General features: G+C 37.3%; 1 protein-coding gene and 1 pseudogene across 3 annotated transcripts in view; one reads left to right on the top strand and one right to left on the bottom strand.

The window, feature by feature from the left end:
* The window catches only part of LOC308633469 (transcription elongation factor A protein 1), a 103,973-nt gene that overhangs the window by 57,670 nt on the left and 25,611 nt on the right, over positions 1–20,692 (top strand). Inside the window, exons 1-2 of one of the 2 annotated variants that reach the window (XM_081266285.1) lie at positions 4,411–4,587; positions 12,597–12,659. In XM_081266285.1, the coding sequence (XP_081122411.1) occupies positions 4,525–4,587; positions 12,597–12,659 (126 nt within the window). In that variant the 5' untranslated portion in view covers positions 4,411–4,524. Of the gene's footprint in view, positions 1–4,410; positions 4,588–12,596; positions 12,660–20,692 lie in introns of those variants that run through there. The other variant, XM_081266286.1, reaches the window with a different exon arrangement.
* LOC308633468 (eukaryotic initiation factor 4A-I-like) lies at positions 17,676–19,092 on the bottom strand (annotated as a pseudogene). Its single transcript has one exon. The product of its transcript is annotated as a eukaryotic initiation factor 4A-I-like (transcript).

Genomic DNA, 20,692 nt, shown 5'->3' with positions numbered 1-20,692 from the left:
CTACACAAAACAGGGAGTATGGAAATGTATAGGAGTAGAGAATTTTCATATTATTGAAATTAAACTGGTATTATTTAAACAAGATTATTATAAATTTAATATGTTAATCACAATCCTCAGGGTAACCACTAAGAAAGAAATTTAAAAATATTTATAAAAGGAAATGAGAAAGGAATAAAATGGCATACTATTAAAACTGGATCAGTAAAAAAGAAAGTAATAGAAGCAATTGAGGACCAAAAAACAATGAGCAAAATGGTAGAATCTGTATTAGCAATCACTTTAGATAGATCTGACTTAGTCTGCTTGGGCTTCTATACCAAAATATAATGGTCTGGGTAAGCAAAACAACAGAAATTTGTTTCTCACAGTTCTGGAGTCTAGAAGTTGAAGGTGCAGGTAGATTTAGCATCTATTGAGGACCTACTTCCTGGCTTGTACATGCCTCCTTTTCACTGTGTATCCATGTAGTCTTTCTTCATGTGTGCTTATGGAGAGGTATTTCTTCCTTTTCTTTTCTTTCTTTTTTTTGAGGGGGGACGGGTACAGGGGATTGAATTCAGGGCCACTTGCCCACTGAGACACATCCCTAGCCCTATTTTGTATTTTATTTAGAGACAGAGTCTCATTGAGTCACTTAGTGCCTCGCTTTTGCTGAAGCTGGCTTTGAACTCAGGATCCTCCTGGCTCAGCCTCTTGAGCCACTGGGATTACAGGCATGTGCCACCGTGCCCAGCGAATTCCTTTTCTTGTAAATGCACTAATCCCATCATGATGGTCCCACCCTGATCACCTGATCAAAACCTAATAGTCTCCCAGGCCCCATCTCCAAATACTATCACTTTGAGAGTAGGACTATAACATACAAATTTAGGAATGAGAACCCAAACATTTAGCACATAATAGGATTAAACTATTCAATTGGAAAGCAGAGATTGGTAAAATTGATTTTTTTAAAAAAAGAGATAAAACTATATGATGTCTACAAGAGACACCCTTTAGATCTAAAGATACAAATAAATTAAAAGTAGAAGAATAGAAAAAAAAGTGTTCTGTGAAAATAGCAACAAAAGTGAGCTGGGGTGACTAAAGTAAAAGACAAAACATACTGTAAAAACAAATTGCTATAAAAGCAAAGAGTTTTATTTTTCTTGTATGGGCTTGGTCCTACATGCCTGTAAACCAAGACACTAAGAGTCTGAGGCAGAAGGATTACAAGTTAGAGTCAGCTTCAGCAACTTAGTGAGATCCTATCTCAAAATTAAAAATTAAAAAGAACTGGGAATGTAACTCAGTGGTAAAGAGCCCCTGAGTACACTACCCCATATCAAAATATAAAAGTAAATAAATAAATAAAAGGGGTGGTATGTAGTTCAATCTTCGGTACCAAAACAAAAAACAAAATCTATTAGCGCTAATAAGCCAATTTAGCAAATTTAAAGGATAAAACAATAACCCCAAAATATTAGTTGTATTTGTGTATGCTAGCAATAAACAATTTGAAAGGGAAACTAAAAAAACAGTTTCATTTGTAATAGCATTCCAAAAAATAAAACACGAATAAATTTAGTCAGTGGTAAAAAAGTCACACACTGAAAATTACAAAAAATTGTCCAAAAATTAAATTACATTTCAATAAATGGAAAGACATCTCATTTAAAATGATTGGAAGATTTAGTATTGTTAAAATGGCAATGGTTAGTCTTCATGACTTTTGATTTGGTAATTGTTTCTGAGATTCGACCCTGAGAGCACAAGGTAACAACAACAACAACAACAAAAATAGATGAATTGGACTTCCATAAAATGGAAAGATTTGTACAAGAATGGTCACTAACAAGAGAACACAGAATGGGAACAATGTTTACAAATCATATATCTAATGTTCAAAATATAAAATAAAAACTGTTACAATTCAACAAGGAAAAGAGAACTCAGTTAAGAACTGGGCAAAGAAAATATACAAATGACCAACAAATACATTAACATTTGTCAAACATTATGTGTTGGTAGTTAGGGAAATACGAATCAAATTAAAATCAGAAAACCACTTAGCACCTACTAGGATGGTTAAAATTTTAAAAATGGACAAAACCAATTGTTGATAAGGATGTGGAGTAATCAGATCTCTAGTACACTGCTAGTGGGAGTGTGAAATGTGCAGCTGCTGTGGACAACAGATTGACAGTTCTTCCGATTTAAACATAGATTACAAAAGGACCCAGCATTTGGTAAGGTACATATGTATCCAGCATATATACCACTTCTAGGTACATTTCCCATAGGAGTGAAAACAGGTGTTCATGCAATAGCTTGTACAACAATGTTCAGAACAGCATTACTTACAAGAGTGAAAATGTGAATGAAATTGGAGTAGAAGCAACTCATATGTCCATTAATTTAACAAACAAAACATGGTATATACACATAATGCAATATTATTCAGTCATAAAAAGGAGCGAAATATGGATACATGCTGCAGTGTAGGTAAACCTTGAAAACATTATGCTCAATGAAAGAAGCCTGTTAGAAACGGTGACATATTGTTTGATTCCATTATATGAAATGGTAGTGGTTGCCAAGGTTGGAAGGAAGACAGAGTCAAGAGTGAATGCCTAACTGACATAGGGCTGCTTTTTGAGGTGATGAACATTTTTGGAAAAATTTTGGGAACTATCTTGTGGAGATGGCTATTATTTTTATAAATACTACTGAATTATACACTTTAAAATAGCTAAAATGATATTTTTTTAATATTTACTTTTCAGTTGTAATTGGACACAATATCTTTATCTTATTTATTTATTTTTATGTGTTGCTGAGGATCAAACCCAGGGCCTTCCACGTGCTAGGCGAGCGATCTACCTCTGAGCCACAATCCCAGCCCTAAAATGATAAATTTTATATGCATTGTAACCACAGTAAAAACAAACAAACAAACAATGAACAGATTCATGGGGGGGTGGGGGTGGGAAGAACCAAAATGACACAATTATTAAAGGCACGCCTTCCCCTTGGAACCCAGTGCCTTGCACATGCTAGGCAGTGCTCTGAGCTACATCCCAAACTCTTTTCATTTTTTTTTTTTTTAAGACAGTATCTCACCAAGTTATCCAGGCCAGCCTCAGATTTGGGATCCTCCTTGTTCCAGCCTTTCCACTAGCTGGGATTACTGGTGTGGGCCACAGTATCTGGCTAAAAGGAATTTTAAAAGAACATATTCATTAACTGATGCACAAAGCAGACAGCAAACCGGAATATAAATATTGGACCTGTACAACTTCTGGCTGATGAGTCCATACAGAAATTCATATTTACCTCATAGAATATAAATTCTTTTCGGGACGGACACAGAATATTTATAAAAATCATTAAGACAAATTCAAGAAATACCATGGAAACAGGTACTTCTCATATTCTTTCCATAATTTAAGTTGGAAGTCAGTAGTGAAAAATAATTTAAAAAATAAATAAAATAATGAGGGAAATAGTCCAAATGATTCTACTCTGTCTCCCCACCCCACCCAGCAAAGGAGGGAGTCAGAATTAGGAAAAAATCTCTTCTGTCGGTATAGAAATATAATTAGGCGGTAGATTTTGATGAATATAATTAAACTCCGAGTAGGATTATGACTGCAAATAGCACGCGTTGGTGGTAAAAGGTGTAATTAGGCAAAATCCTTTAGAAGGAGCCTATAGGCTCCACTATGAGCAGCACGCCTGTCCCTTCTCTACCTAGGCTTTTTGTTAGTCTTTAACCACTGACGGTCGATTTCCGTAAGCAGGTGAGGGAGGCCTTAGTCTCTTTGATGGGGTGTCTGTCAACTGTCATTCAACTATACTCAACTTGCTATTTCCATAATTGGGTCTCAGTTCTCCAGAGCTGACGAATCCTGTAACTATGAAATGATGTAGCTGTTTTGAAACGCCTTATACAATTACGTGTAACAGTGGGTACGAGGGAGTGTTTTTCACGACAGCCGTCTACCGTGGAGAAAGTGCCCCGGTTCTCACAAACTTTAAAGCCCGCCCAAGTTCCTTTCGAAGAACCAGCTTCAGTTTGGAGACACACGGACCTGGGCGGTTTCCACCATTACAGGTTGTCTGGAGAGGCGGGAAGGGGAAACTCCCCGGCTCCGTGAGGAGGCGGAGCCCCAGCCCAAGGCGGCAACTAGATGCACCACCTTTCAGTATCTACTGGCCCGCCGCCCTTTTGCTGGCGTCTGGATCGACGCCTGCCTGGCGGGAGTCAGCTCGCCCCGCCCCTCCTCGGATATCGGCGGGCGATTGGTAGTGCCTGCACGGCGCGCGCCGAGTTGGACCGGCGCTGTCTTCAGGGGGAGGAGCCTCTGACGCCGCCTCTGTAGCCGCTGCCGCCGGCCTGGTGTGGGAGGAAGGGCCTAGGCCCGGCCTGCTGTAGTGGGGTTTGCCGGGCGTCGAGCTCGTCTCCTTCGTCTCCTCAGCGCCAGCTTCGCCCGCTTCCCGTCCCCAGCGGGCTGGGCGTGGGGAAGACCTGCGGGAGCCATGGAGGATGAGGTGGTTCGTATTGCCAAGAAGATGGACAAGATGGTGCAGAAGAAGAACGCGGTGAGCGCCGCGGGGCGCGGGCTGAAAGGGAGGCCGCGTCGGCCGGGCCGCGGCCCTGAGGGCTCTCTCGGCCCTTCACACCCGGCTCTGGAGTCTTCGACGCCGCAACCCGGCGCCAACCGCGCCCGAGTGCGCGGAAAGGCGAGGGCACGCGGTCTCCCGGCCGCCGGCGTTAAGGCCGGTTCTCGGTCCCTTCTTGTTGGTCCAGCGCAGTGAGGCTGATCGGGTTAGGAATTAGGGCACCTTCTCTTCTGATTGGAAACTTTAGTGGTCGTAAAACCTCCTTTACGTAGCAGAAGAATCCAAGAGTCAAGAAAGCTCTCGCTGTCGGGAAGAATACACTCGGCGCTGGCCGGTGGTCAGCCACTAGAAACTGCCTCCAAGGGAGGCCTCTGACCGGTTTTAGACATCAGGGGCTAAAACGTCAGTCGCCGGGATCTTATTTTTGAAGAGGGTTAAACGTCTGTTTGGTTACGGAAACTGCATTACAGGTTTGGTTAGCAATTAAAAAGGTAGGAAAAAAATGCCCGTCTCATGCAAGTGGCTAAACATTATTATTATTATTATTATTTTTAAAAAGTGGATTTTGGCGTACAAAAGAGCTGTGATTAAAGCACACATCCTAACCAGGGATGGATTTGGACAAATGTTTCTGGGTACTTTCTGAGTGGCTGTCGTGTTATCTTGTTATTGACGGGTGTCACTGTGAACGTGTTCTCATTTGTGTGAGGTCGTCCTACAACCAGTTTCTACTTTTTGTCGACCTCTGTGTACCACTTTCAGGCCCTTGGCTTCAGAGTCATCTTTTAGCCAAACTTCCATGACTGTCTTCACCCGAATGTGTTTCTCCTTGTTCACATTTTCACTATGGATGTGTCTGAAATCATTTTCTCTCACTTTTGAAGTAAACTCCATGTCAAACTATTGTGAACAAAACCAAACAAACAAACAAACAAACAAACAAACAAAAAAAAAAAAAAACCGGGTGCTCCGAGTCCCACACAGCACGTAGAGTTGCAAACCATCTACCCAAAATTCTTTTGTGATTCATAATGCAGCTGTGGGTACTAAGGTATATCTGCTTTACAGATAACTGAAATCAAACATTAAGTGCTCCTATTTAAACTAAGTACTGTGGAATTTGGATTAAGCCAGGAACTGGGTTTTCTACTGTACAGCTTGCTTTCTACATCACCACCAGATTAGGAATTAGTGTTAATACAAAATATTTTAGATTTCAAACATCCTATGTTCCTCTTTTTCCATCAACAGGTGCATTACCCAGCATTTTATTTTGTGCCCTGATAATCTGTATTTGCAAGTTTGGCCTTTTAAAGTATTTCCTGTTTGTTTTCTGTTCCAAATATTACTTGTACCATTTTTTAAAATTGATTCAGCTGTTTTTTTAATTCTTCACCGAAAGTGATGAGTTTTATTTATTTGATAGGTTTAGCATTCTGTTATTTTGAAATTTTGAAATTGGGAAATTTCTTCTCTTCCTGGAGTTCTGAAGATTTTCACTGTAGAAGCTTCCATGGGGAGAAAAATATATGATTTTTTTCCTCTTAATTCAGGTTATGTGTGTATCCTTTAATCATCTAATACATTAGGCGTTTGTTTTTCTATCTTCCCTTTCTTTGTATTATATATTTCTTAAAATAAGAAATTCTTTAGTGGACAAGTATGAAGAAGAGAAGTGTGTATTTATCTTCAGTTCTCAGATTGATATTTAGTAAATCCATCTGGGAGAGAATAAGAATAAACTCCAGATAATCTTCAAGTCCAATTTTTCATATCAGATAAGTTTTCTGATAGTTCAAAACTTAACCAGTATGAAAACTTGTCCCCCTCTCCCAAAGACAGGTAAAATTTGCTTTAAAAATGTTTTTGTTTCTCTTTCGTTTTCCTGTCTATCCTTTAGAAATTCAGACAGGCTGATGAAATAAAGAGAAAGGTCAGAGTGACAATCCTTCCCTCTCCCTAATGTACCTAATCAACCCACAGATTCCTTTCTAAATGTTCAGAAGTTGTTTGGGGGGTTGTAGAATTAAGGAAGATTTCCCCCCCCCCCGTGGTGTGTGGATTTTTCTCTTATGTGTTGTATTTTGTACTTTTATATGATGAGAGGAAACTTTGCTTGAAGAGTAATAATTGTTATTTCACTTAACAAATTTAAGTGCTGTTTTTGAGTATTGTTTTAATAGAACTGTAGATGTCACACTTAGCACAATAAATGATATGCTGTTACTCAGCCAAGTATTCTGCCAAGTACAGTGTTAAGCTACCTTAGCTCTTTTATTGCTCAGACAGTTTTGTAAGATAAGTATTATTCTTATCCTAAAAATGAGAATTTAGGAGGTTAAAACTCTGGTCAGAACCACTATATGCTTTGTGTCTCTAAGTATTTGCCTATTCTGGAAATTTCATATCAGTGAAATCATGTGGTCTTTTATGACTGGCTTCTTTCACTTAGTATATAATGTTTTAAAGGCTAATGTGACTTCTTTTTGATTGCTTTTGTTGACTAGTACTCCACTGTACTGACACTTTTTTTGTGTGTGTGTGTGGTGCTGGGGATTGAACTCAGTACTGTTTTTATATTTTACTTTTGAGAGAGGGTCTCCCTAAGTTGCTGAGGCTGACTTCCAACTTGTGATCCTTTAATTTACATTTTCTTGGTGCTAAGGATCGAACCCAGTGCCTCGTGCATGCTAGGCACTGAGCCCTAGCCCCAGCCCCCCAAAAGCTTAATTTTGATGAAGTTGAATTTATGTATTTTTTGTTTTGTTGCTTATGTTTCTTGTGTAGTGTAGTTATAAGTTTGAGAAGGTATAGTGAAATTAGAATTCTTAATTTTATAGTAATGTTTCTGAGCTATAACTCAAAAATTTATAATTTAGTATTTTATTTTTTTAAAATGTGAATAACCTCTTAATTTTTTTAACCTTGCAGTCTCATCTTAAATCCTGAAAAGTGTTTGAATTGATTGAACGTAAATATGCTCACTTAAAATGCTGCCTTATGGCTCTTTATGGTAGAAATAAATTTTATATTTTTGCACTTCTATTAACAGTCTCCTATATGTCAGGCCCTCTCTATTTTGATACTTCATCTGTTGTCTCATTTGATCATTTTACCTACTCATGTCAGTGTATTATGCTTATAAAGAAGTTGAAGTTTAATGGGGACAAGTAACATTCCCAAGGTCATATAATTAGGAAACAAGAGTATGGATTTGAATATATAGCCATGTTCTTACTTTTTAAGGCCTTTCTTGTTCCCTTTTTAAATCTCCTTGAGAGGAATGTTTGTATCTTATAGTCTTGTACATACTGGGCACTCAGTACAAATTTGAATACTGTGTTTTATAAAAGCACTTATTTCTGTTAACAGAAGCACCCACAGTGTAATAAAATAGTGTGATAGCTATAGCTTAGTTTTCAGCCAGTACTGTCAACTGAATGTATGACTTTGGAAGTAACAGAGTCAAGTCTTTCTTTCTCTTGCATCATTATCTATAAGAGATGTTGCAATATAATCAACTTGACATTTGGAGGCAAGTGATGATTGGGAAAGGATAGAATGCAGCTTCTTTTTCTTTAAAAAAAATTCTTTTTTTAAGTTGTTGATAGAACTTTATTTATTTATTTGTGGTGCTGGGGAGTGAACCCAATGCCTCACAAATGCTAGGCAAGTGCTGTACCACTAAGCTTATAACCCCAGCCCTAGAATGCAGCTTCTTGTTTGATAATGCTGTTCACTTGAGTTCACAGAGCAGTACTGCCAGTAGCATTGGTGGAGTAGTAGAATGGGAAGTGGAAATGTGAGAGTCAGAAGACTGTAGTTCTTGTATTTGCTGTTATACTACCCACCGGTGCGACTTTGGGCAAGTCAGTTGCCATTTCTGGGTTTAAGTTGTTTTTCTTTTCTTTTCTTTTTTTTTTTTTTACCCCTTTATAATTGAGAATTTGAAGTAGATACTCAAAGATTTTTGTTCATTTTAAAATTGCCTGGGACTCATATGTATGTGAGTATGCCACTCATATGCTCAGTGGCAGAGTGTCAGGCCCTGGGTTTAGACCCCAGCATCAAAATAAAATAAAATTTCCTGAAGTTAAAAGGGTTTCTATCTTGTGCACTGCTGTAACCTTGGCTTGGAACAGAGCAGCACTTGGTACATAGTGTAATCAGTATTTATTGAGAGGCAATGGAGTATAATTTGATAGAAATGAGGTAAATCTCACCTTTTCTAGTTAGTAATCATATGACCTCGTTCAAGTTTCTTAACACTTCTTGTTTCCATTTTTTTTTAATCTGCAAAGTGAAGATGCCAGATTTCCTGTGTCCATAGTATTTAATATGAAGGTGGAATGAAATAATACATGTAAAGTACTTCACACACTACCTGGCATACTGTAAATACCTAAGGTGGTTGTTATTAAATTAATGGCAATACTCATCTGCTTTTTGCCAGTTTCACTCATTCAGATCATCATAGTTGTTTCTTAAAGAAACTTAGTGAATTATTATTATTATTATCATCATCATCATCATCATTATTACTACTACTACTACTACTACTACTAGGAGTTGAACCCAGGGCCTTGTGCATGCTGGGCAAACTTTCTATATCTAAGTTACATCTTCAGCACGGAAATATTGTCTCAGTTGGTTAGAAAACAGTGTAATTATGAGAAAAGGGTCATAGTTTTTTTATGTGTTAATGTAGCTTTTTTCTTACTGCCAAGATATATCTCTAAAACCAATCTCATTAAAGAGGCCTGAATAGAAAGGAAAGTAATGAAATTAATGCAATCTACTGCTTCTACTTGGCAAACAACCTAAGCCAAATGTCATATTGCTGATGTGTTAGAAGAATCAACTTTAAGTATGCCAGATGGCATTATATAAGCCTCAGGAGAGAGACTCCTTTTTTAAGAAAATCCTAGAAGTATAATTTTTTTTTTCTTCCTTTCTAATTGATCTGTAGTCAGAAATGGATCAGAAAGTCAGCAGAGATGTGGGTAGGAGTAATGCCCTTGGTATATAGAGGACACAGGTCCACAATCTGTTAAAGCCCTTGTGGTCTGATCTATTAAGGAATTCAATTTTTTCAGATTTTATAAAATAATATGGTCTGTCATATTATGTAACACCCTCTAGTTAAATCTGGGCAGTTTTTAGTAATCAGATATTAACATCTCCATAGTGAAATGTAGTACTCTTACTTTTAAGTAGGATAAGTAGAATATAAATAACTTTACATCTGCTGAGATTAGGTTTTGCTACCAAATGAGTTATTAAAATCCTATGAAAAATCTATAACTTTTTGGATTTTTGAAAGTTTTTGGTCTTGGGATTTGCAAATAAGCAGTTGAAGACCTCAGTTGCTCCCCATAGTGTAATTCTGTAGAAATTTTTGTTTAATAATAAATTACAAGTTGATGTTAGTTTTCTTTTCTAACAGTTTTTCAGTGCCTCTGAATAAAAAGAATTTATAGCATTTTAAGATCAAAAGGTATCTGGAAGCAATGAATAATTAAACCCTTTGTAATAACCTGTTTTGTCATTCCTGTTGAACTTAAAATTTTATTTATGAGGTACTGAATTAAGTTAAAATGATCTAGCTGAATGCTGTGGTGTGCATGTCTGTAATCCCAGCTACTTGGGAGGCTGAGACAGGAGGATTGCAAGTTGGAGGTCAGGTTGGGCAACTTAGGGAGAACCTGTTTCAAAATACAATAAAATAGAAAGTAGGCTGGGTATATATTCTCAGTGGCAGAGAGCTTGTCCAGCATGTGCAAGGCCCTGAGTTCAATCCCTAGCACCACACAAAAAAGAAAAAAATAAATGAAATAAAATGAACTTTATTTATGTTGCCAGAAGAAAAGTTATTGTTTTTTTTTTAAGAGAGAGAGAGGAGAGAGAGAGAGAGAGAGAGAGAATTTTTAATATTTTTATTTTTTTAGTTCTCGGCGGACACAACATCTTTGTTGGTATGTGGTGCTGAGGTTCGAACCCAGGCCGCACGCATGCCAGGCGAGCGCGCTACCTCTTGAGCCACATCCCCAGCCCCAAGAAAAGTTATTGTTGTTTTATTCTGTGAATCAACTTCAAATGGAGCAATTACGTAGGTGGAAGCCTTTATTTGATTTTTATTTAGGAAATAGCATATCATGAAAGTTCTTGCTTGTTCTTTCATGGTATGTAGTGAGGGGCATGCTCTGGGATTCCCCCCACCTCCTCATATGCTGTGTTTTGTTGATTTGTAAGATACCTAGTTTTTAGATTTTAGTTATTTTGAAAAGCAGGATTTTACCAGTATTGTTGACAGATGACAGTTGTGATGTACTTTCACAAGCAGAACATCAAACCCAGTATCATAACCTGTGGAATGGATGTCATTGGCTTAGAAGAAAATCTGAGAGACGTTAGTGGAGCACTCTTGAACCCTGAGGGACTAAATGTTTATGAACAGCAGTGGAAGTGAAAAATTGCTCTACACACTACAAAGGCAGCCTGAGGGCTAATGGTCTTATCCCTTTTATGAATTACTAGTATTTTGATAAAATTCTTTGGGGGCTAAAAACAAATATGTTGAATCTGAGTGGAAAAAAAAAAAGGATTCATAAGCATCTAATTCTGAATGTGAAGTAGTTTAATGAATGCTTTAGCCAGTTTGTTTTGCTCATTTTTAATTTTATATATATAAAAAGTGACATGATTAAAAATTTCAAGTCTAAAAAATTCTTTTAGTAAGCAAAAATTAAAAATAGTTTTAAGAAACTTGTATCATAATTTAATAGTTTTTCCTTTATTGCTAGTTGATGATGTGTTTAAATATAGTATATTAAGTAAATATTACTCTAAATAAAATATGATTAAGTGCATGTATGACATGAAATATGATATTAAATAAGTATCCAATTGAAATGTTTGGCCAAAAACTATAGGTGGTACTCTTGGTTCTCATCCTTTCTTAAATTTAGGTGCTTTCTGTTATTCTACCATGAGTCTCTTATTTCTTCCCTCTATCATCTTTCGTGGTAAAGCTTTTGACTTCAGATGAGAATTGAGAATGGATAGGATTATAGGCTTAACATAGATCTTAATTTTGAATTTTCTTTCAGATTCAGTTCTTATCTACTTTGCAGGAACCAGGAAAATAGTATGTTCTTGTGACAGACTGAGATACTAGATTTTTAAGAATGGAGTTGGAGAATATCATGATAAGCAAAATAAGCCAATCCTACAAAACCAAAGGCCGAATGTTTTCTCTGTGGATGCTAATTCACAATAAGGCGGGGGGGGGGGGGGGGCACTAGAGAGGAATAGAGTTACCTTAGATTAGGTAGAGGGAAGTGAAGGGAGGGGAGGGGAGGGGATGTGTGGGGATAGGAAGGATAGTAGAATGAAACAGATGTTATTACTGTATGTATGTATGTGAATGCATGACCAATATGATTCTGCAACATGTACACTCAGAAAAATGAGAAATTATATCCCATCTATGTATGATATATCAACGCATAAATGCATTCTACTGTCAGGTATAACTAATTAAAACAAATTAAAAAATAATAACAAAAAGGATTTTAGCAGAGATAACCTTTACTACACTTTCTGTACATGGGTGAATGATAGAAAGGCTGCAGCATCTTTGGACCTCACTCTCACTTTCTCAAGGTTGGTTCCTTTCTCAGGCAGGTAGTCTCCATGGAAATTTGGAAATTTTATATTTCTGTTCAAAATACACATATAAACAAATACTTTCACAAAATTGTCCCTATCAACTACTTCAAAAGTACTGGTGATAATTTAGGATCCATAAGTGGATTTTATGATCTTCTGATGAGTTTCAACCCTCATTTGAGAGATACTGTGTATGTGTTTATGCATATGTTTATCTTTGTTCTCACATGAATTAATGAGCCATTGTAAATGATTTATTTGACTTGTCCCTGCTTCAGTATTATGGGAATTTAATATAAAATTATTCTATTTTATAGGCTGGAGCATTGGATTTGCTGAAAGAGCTTAAGAATATTCCCATGACCCTGGAATTATTACAGGTATGTGCTCATATGTATCACAGTTCTTTTTTTTTTAATATTTTCTTGTTGTAATTGGACACAATACCTTTATTTATTTTTTTATGTGGTGCAGAGGATCGAACCCAGGGTCTTGCACGTGCTAGGCGAGCGCTCTACTGCTGAGCTACAATCCCAGCCCCTGTATGACAGTTCTTTTTAAAAAAATATTTATTTTTTAGTTGTAGGTGAACATACTATGTGTATTTCATTTTTATGTGGTGTTGAGGTTTGAACCCAGTGCCTCACTTGTGCTGGGCAAGCACTCTACTGCTGAGCCATAAACCCCAGCCCCAATGTATCACAACTCTTAAATTGGTAGTTTTTATAAAATGAACATTTTGGGGCTGGGGATGTGGCTCAAGCGGTAGCGCGCTCGCCTGGTGTGCATGCAGCCCAGGTTCGATCCTCAGCACCACATACCAACAATGATGTTGTGTCCGCCGAGAACTAAAAAGAAATAAATATTTAAAATAAAATAAAATAAAATAAAATGAACATTTTCAGTATCAGTATGAGTGTGTTGGTCAATCATGTATAGCTACTGCCATCATGAGTCTAGCTCCAGGGTGAGGGTGACAAGGTATTAATCACTTTTTTCCCTTTTTTCCTCCTTTTGTTGTTGAATGAGAACTCCCCCCCCCTCCACATTTTTTATTGGTGCATTATAGTTATACATAATGGTGGGATTTGTTGATAAGTATTCTTATGTGCAAAATATAACAGAATAATTTGGTCAATATCACTACCCTGCACTTTCTCCCTCCCTCCCCTCCTCTGACCCTATGATCTATTGCTGTCTCTTTGATTTTCATGAGTAAATCCTTTTCCTTCTTCTCTAGCTTCCACGTTTTCCTCTTTTAACCCCACCCAAGCATGTATAAAATGAAACATCAAATATGTACACATGCTGGGGGTTGTTGCGCACGGTAATCCCAGCAGCTTGGGAGGCTGAGACAGGAGGAACTCGAGTTCAAAGCCAGCCTCAGCAAAAAGTGAGGTGCTAAGCAACTGAGTACCTGTCTCTAAATAAAACACAAAATAGGGCGAGGGGTGTGGCTCAGTGGTTGAGTGCCACTGAGTTCAGTCCCCAGTTCCCCACCCCCCTCCCCCCCCAAAAGTACACATCATAGAGGTTTGTTACTGAAGTCTTATTTTAATATTCCATCAAGCCTAAAACAAAATGAAATTTTAGCAGATGTCAAAATGTTAAAAAGGAAAGTAAATCCAGGCACGAAGGCGCATGCCCTACAATTCTAGCAACTGAGGAGGCTGAGGCAGGAAGGAGGATCACAAGTTCAAGGTCAGCCTCAACAACTTAGCTAGAGCCTGTCTCAAGAAATAAAAAGCGATGGAGATGTTATTCAGTGGGTTCAGTCCAGGACCAAGAAAAGAAGAAAAAAGAAAAGTAAACGTAGTTAAAACATTAGCTTGTGCTAGGCATATCTTATAATCCATAGTGTCATCCTTGATATTTCTATTTATTTCATTAAGCCAGAAATTAACAAGGAGTTATAGGAGTGTGTGAATATGCTTTGGGAGAAAAGTCACATTCATTTTCACTAATATCTAACAAATTGAGCAGTTCTTTCAATTATAAAGGCAGTAAACTGCCCATTGTATTAGCAGTATTCATGACTATAATTAAAAGATCACAAATATTTTACCTTCTGTTAACTTATAATTGCAATTGTATTAATCTATTTTTGCTCATCATGATGGTTGCTCTTATACCTTATGCTATGTCCTATTTGCTATTTTAACAAGGGGACAAATACATTATTATTAAATTTTAAAGTATGTTTAGAATTGAATATTATAAATTTGTTTTCTTTGTAGTCCTTTCATTTTATTTAATGCATTTTAAAAGCATTCTGAGAAAGAGGTTGGGGGGTACATACACTTTACCAGGGGAGGGATCCTTGGTGCAAAATAAAACCAAAAAAACCCCTAAAAAACCAAGTTTAAGAATGCTTCCTTTTGGGCTGGGGATATGGCTCAAGTGGTAGCGCACTTGCCTGGCATGGGTGCGGCCCGGGTTCGATCCTCAGCACCACATACAAAACAAAGATGTTGTGTCCGCCAATAACTAAAAAATAAATATTAAAATTCTCTCTCTCTCTCTCTCTCTCTCTCAAAAAAAAAAAGAATGCTTCCTGTAAATATAAATTCAAGAAAGAGAAAGGAATAAAGTCATGAGGAACAATCTTCTGAGTTCAAGTTCCTGTCTAGGGACCAGAAGCTTCCCTTTAAATCAACTATGAGAATAAACTACCTTTTGAAATGTACCTTATTCACCTAGACAATTTTAGCAATCCCAGCATGCACTTAAGAGTGTGTAGAGTTACACAGGGTATGGAGGCTGAATATATATATTTTTTAATATATATTTTTTATTGATGGACCTTTATTTATTTATTTATTTATATGTGATGCTGAGAATCAAACCCAGTGCCTTACACATGCTAGGCAAGTGCTCTGCCACTGAACCCACAACCCTAGCCCTTGAATATGGTTTTCATTCATACCTATTGAATATTCTCATAGGCTTCTTGTTTTGGAAGGTCTTACATATTTATATAGTAAACATTTGAATTTTGCTGGATTTATAAAGATGAATCTGATAAAATCTTTCCCTCCTTACTATAAGCTTAAAGTCTAAGAGAAGAAAACAACACATATAAATACCCAGGTGGAAGTCTGTAGTGTTCATTTGGAGAGGGAGGAAGCATTTATTTTTTAAGGCATTTTTTAACCTTTTAATTAATGTATTTATTTTTATGTGGTGCTGAGGATTGAACTAGTTACAATAGATTTGAAAAATGGAGGCATGATGGCATGCAAGGCTTTACATGTATTCCCAAGAGCAGTATTACCAAAAGATATTAGGCAGGACTTACATGGCCAGATTTGTACATTAGAAGTTGAAGGATAGAGACAGGAAGACTTGTTGACTAATGCAGTTATCCAGGTGGGCAGTGATAAGGTCTTGAACCAGATATTAGCAATAGAAATAGAAGAGGTTTCAATAATGAAGAAAAATCTATATAAGAATTGGTTGCTATTTAGATCAGGATGAAGGAGAGGAGGAATTTAGGGTGACTTTTGATATGGTAACTGGGTAGTTAGTGCTATAGTATAGAAAAATATAAAAAAGTTGATTTGAAGGTGGAGGGTGAAGAGATGAAGAATGATTTGGACACATTGGAGATGCCCATGAAAAAATACATTGCAGATATCTAATAAGTTGATTACATCAGCCTGTCAAATAGAACTTTCTGCAATAATGGAAATATATATTTTTAATATATTTTTTTTAGTATTCGGCGGACACAACATCTTAGTTTGTATGTGGTGCTGAGGATCGAACCCGGGCCGCACGCATGCTAGGCGAGCGCGCTACCGCTTGAGCCACATCCCCAGCCCCAATAATGGAAATATTTGATGTCTATGTGTCTATGGTAGCTACTGACCATATCAGGCTTGAAATGGGACTGAGAACTTAATTTTAAATTTGATTCAGTTTTAGTCTCAGTAGCCTTATGTGTAAACAACTCTATACAGTATTGGATAAAGGAAGAAACTTAATAGTATAGGAGTGGATTTAGATCTTTTAGAAAGGGTAAACTGTTCAGATATAGCAGCCTGGTAAAATCAAATGAAAACTGAATAATTTGCTGGCATTCACAATTAGTGCAGGGAGTAACAGCAGGATACTGATATGTTTTGAAGGTCAGAAAATAAACAGGAAGACAAATGTTATAATAGATTGGGCTAATTTGTAGGTCTTTAAAATACATAGTAGATTCTTTTATTTAGTGATTATAATTTAGTGCCTACTGTGTGCTAGGTATTATTCTATGTACTGAATTCTGTGTGATGAACAAAGTCCCTGCCTTCTTAGAACTTTGAAAAAGACAGTAAATATAACTGGATTTTAAAAAAATGTCTCCATTGAGAATAATACCATACAATTCATTCCTTTAAAGTATTCAATTCAGTGGTATTTTAACATATTGAAAGAATTTTGCTATCCTCACCATAATCAATTTTAGAACATTTTTTTATCACCTTAAAAAGAAACCCTATACTTTAGTAGTCATTCTCCATTTCTCCCTGTCTGGTCTCCTTCCTTTTATCCTATGGAAACCACTAATCCACTTTCTTTGTATAAATTTGCCTATCCTGAAGAATTCATTTAAGTGGCGTCATACAATATGTATGTAATAAAATTTAAAAATGGGCAAAGGGTCTGTCTAGATATTTCTACAACCAAGATATAGAAAAGGCCAACAAGTGCATGAAAAGATGAACAATATCATTAAGTAATTAGGACGTGGAAATCAACACAATATATGACTTTAGCGTTAGACTTCTTTGACAGCATGTTTTCAGGGTTCATTTCGTGTTTTATATATCAGAACTCCATTCCCTTTTATGGGTGAGTAATGTTCCATTGTATGTATATACCACCAGTATACATTTGTCAATTAGTGGACATTTAGGTTGGTTTGGGCTGTTTGAGTCTTGCAGTTATGCATGTTTATGTACAGATTGTGTGAACATGTTTTTCTTGCTCTTGGGTAGATAACTGGAAGTAAAATTGCTGGATCATGTAGTAACTATTTAACATTATGAAGACCTTTTTTGAAGAATATTTTCTCAAGTGGCTGCACCATTTTACATTCCCAGTAGCAGTAAATGAGGGTTCCAGTTTCTTTGCATCCTTGCCAACAGTTGTTATGATCTGTCTATGATTATAGCCTTTCTAGTGGGTGTGAAAGTGGTGTTGATTTCCACCTCCTAATTACTTAATGATATTGTGCATCTTTTCATGTACTATATCTTGGTTGTAGAAATGTCTATATAGAACAGACCCTTTGCCCATTTTTAACTTGTATTACATCTTTATTATTGACTTATAATAGTTCTTTGTTTAAATATAGTTCCTTATCAGGTACAGGATTTGCAAATATCTCCTGTTCTGGGATTCTTTTTTACTTCTTGATGGTGTTCTTTGAAGCACAAAAGTTTTAAATTTTGTGTAGTCCAATTTTTTTTTTTTTTTGCCTCAAAAAGTGACATTCATTAAAAGAAAAAAAAATGACAAGATGTTCATCCCTTGGCTCCCTTCTCTCCCTCTTCCAGCTGCTCCTTAGCCCCCTGGATTGAACCCTGGCTGGAGCTAGGTAGCAGGTCAGCCCCTCTCAGATGAGGTCAGCAACATTAAGGTGCATCTCTTCAATGGAGGTGGTTTAGAAGGTCATGATGTCTCGGAGTGTTTTCTTGTCTTCTTCTGTCACCATGTTAATAGCCACACCCTTATGGCCAAAATGCTCACCTCCACCAATTCTGTGGATATAGTTTTCCCTGTTGGTAGGAAGGTCATAGTTGATGACTAAAGAAACTTGCTGTATATCAATGCCTCTGGCCAGTAAGTCAGTGGTAATGAATACTCTGCTAGAGCCAGATCAGAACTCCTCATGATCACATCTCTTTCCTTTTGGTCCATGTCTCCATGCATGGCAGAGACAGTAAAATCTCAGGCATGCATCTTCTCAGTGAGCCTATTAACCTTCCTTCGGGTGTTGATGAAGATCACTGCCTAGGTAATGGTCAGGGTTTCATACAAGTCACACAGTGTGTCCAGCTTCCCCTTCTCTCATTCAACATTGATGTAGAACTGGCGGATACTCTCCAGAGTCAACTCTTCCTTCTTGACAAGAATTTGAATGGGGTCCCTCATGAACTTCTTGGTCACCTCAAGCACATCGGAAGGCATTGTTGCTAACAACAAAACCACCTGGGTATTGCTGTTGAGCTTCTGGAATATGTCATAGATCTGGTCCTTGAATCAACGGCTTAACATTTCATCAGCTTCAATTAATACAAACATCTTAATGCATTTGGGAGACAGATATCTCCGGTTGAGCATATCAAACACGCAGCCAGGGGTACCCACAATGATATGGGGAATTTCCATCTGCAACTTTTGCACCTCAGCACGTACATTGGTGCCCCCAGTGCATGCATGACTGGAGGCACCCATGTAATCTCCTAGTGCCATGACCACTTTTTGTATCTGCTGAGCCAATTCTCGAATGGGTGCCAGTACCAAGGCTTGGGTGGCCTTCAGATCTAATTCAGTCAGCTGGAGAATTGATATGGCAAATGTAGCTGTTTCCCAGTCCCAGATTGGGCCTTAGCAATCACATCATAACCCTTGATACAAGGAAGAATGGCTCGCTGCTGGATGGCAGAGGACTTCTCAAAACCATAGGCGTAGATACCACGGAGGAGGGACTCGGAGAGATTCATGTCATCAAAGCTATCAACAATCTCATTCCAGTTACTTTCGATGACAACTTCAGGCTCCATTCCATCAGGGCCATTGTCTCTGGATCGGGAATCCTGACTCGCAGATATGATCCTTAGAAACTAGCTTTTTTTTTGGATTGCTTGTGCTTTAGGTGTCATATTTAAGAAACTATTGCCTAATCCAAGGTCACAAAGATTTACACCTTTTCATTTTGAGTTAATTTTTGTGTGTGGCATAAGGATAAGTTCTGATTTTATTTATTTATTTTTTTGGTACCAGGAATTGAACTGAGGGGTGCTTAACCACTGAGCCACATCCACAGCCCCTTTTATATTTTATTTAGAGATGGTCTCGCTGAGTTGCTTTTAGGACTTTGATAAATTACTGAGACTGGCTTTGAACTTGGCATCTTCCTGCCACAACCTCACGAGCTGCTGGAATTACTAACAGGCATGCACCACCATGTCCAATTCTGATTTCATTTTTTTACATATAGATATCTAGTTGTTCCAGCAGCATTTGGTGAGAATGTTTTTTTTTTCCCCTCCGCTGAATTGTCTTGACATCTTTTGTAGTATCAGTTTGTCATTGTTTATTTTCAGAGTCTTCGATCTGTTTCATTCATTTATTAGTACTATGCTCTCTTGATTACCGTAGCTTGTAGTATGTTTTGAAATCAGGAATTGTGAGTTTTCCAACTTGTTTTGGCTATTTGGGTTCCTTGCATTTCTGTATAAACTTTAGGATAAATTTGTCAATTTCTGCACAAAAGGCAAATGAGATTTTCATAGGGATTGCATTGAATCTATAATTTCTTTTTTGGTACTAGGAATTGAATCCAGGGGTGCTTAACCACTGAGCCACATCCCCAGTCCTTTTTAATTTTTTTGAGACAGGGTCTGACCAAGTTTCTTAGGGCCTTGCTAAATTGCTAAGGCTCGTCTCAAAGTTTTGATCCTTCTGCCTCAGCCCTAGGAGTCTCTGACTGAGATTAAAGGCATGTGCCACTAACACTTGGCTTGAATCTAGTTTATCTTGATTATAATTGCCAACTGTTAACTTTTCTAATCCTTAAACATAGGAAATGTTTTCTTTAGGTTGTCTTTAATTTCTTTCATCAATGTTTTATATTAGCTGTATGTTTATATATATATATGTATATAATAGTATATATTTTACAGTAGTTCAGTAGTTGTACAGTAGTTACACACTTCTACTTTTTTTTTTTGCACAGTACTGGGGATTGAACACAGAAGTGTTCTACTGTTCTACTGTCTCCAGCCCTTTTTATTTTTTATTTTGAGATAAGATCTTGCTAAGTTGCACAGGCTGGCCTTGAACTTGTGATTTTCCTGCCTTAGCTTCCCAAGTAACTAGGATTACAGGGATGTACCACTGTGTCTGGAAGTGATATGCTTTTTACCTTAAGATTTAGTGGCTGCCTTTAAATCATCTTGGCAAAAGCTCATGAGTGATCATGAAGGATATTTTTCTTCTTGAGTCCACCAATCTACTTGTTTCCAGTGATGTTAAAGTATCTCTTAATTTTAGTACTCTTTACTTTCTGCCTTACCATCAGTATGCAACCGATAAGTCTATTTAATGTGCTTCACTCTCCACCTTTCCAAGGTAATGTCTTTTTAACTGTGTATCTGAGGTTCTGTAGAATCCTTGAGCAAAAGCACATATTTTCTCA

The sequence above is a fragment of the Spermophilus citellus genome (assembly GCF_964194105.1).
Source record: "Spermophilus citellus genome assembly, chromosome: 14".
Classification (NCBI taxonomy): domain Eukaryota; kingdom Metazoa; phylum Chordata; class Mammalia; order Rodentia; family Sciuridae; genus Spermophilus; species Spermophilus citellus.
The sequence above is the reverse complement of the archived record's forward strand: the minus strand, read 5'-3'. Positions and strand labels throughout refer to the sequence as shown.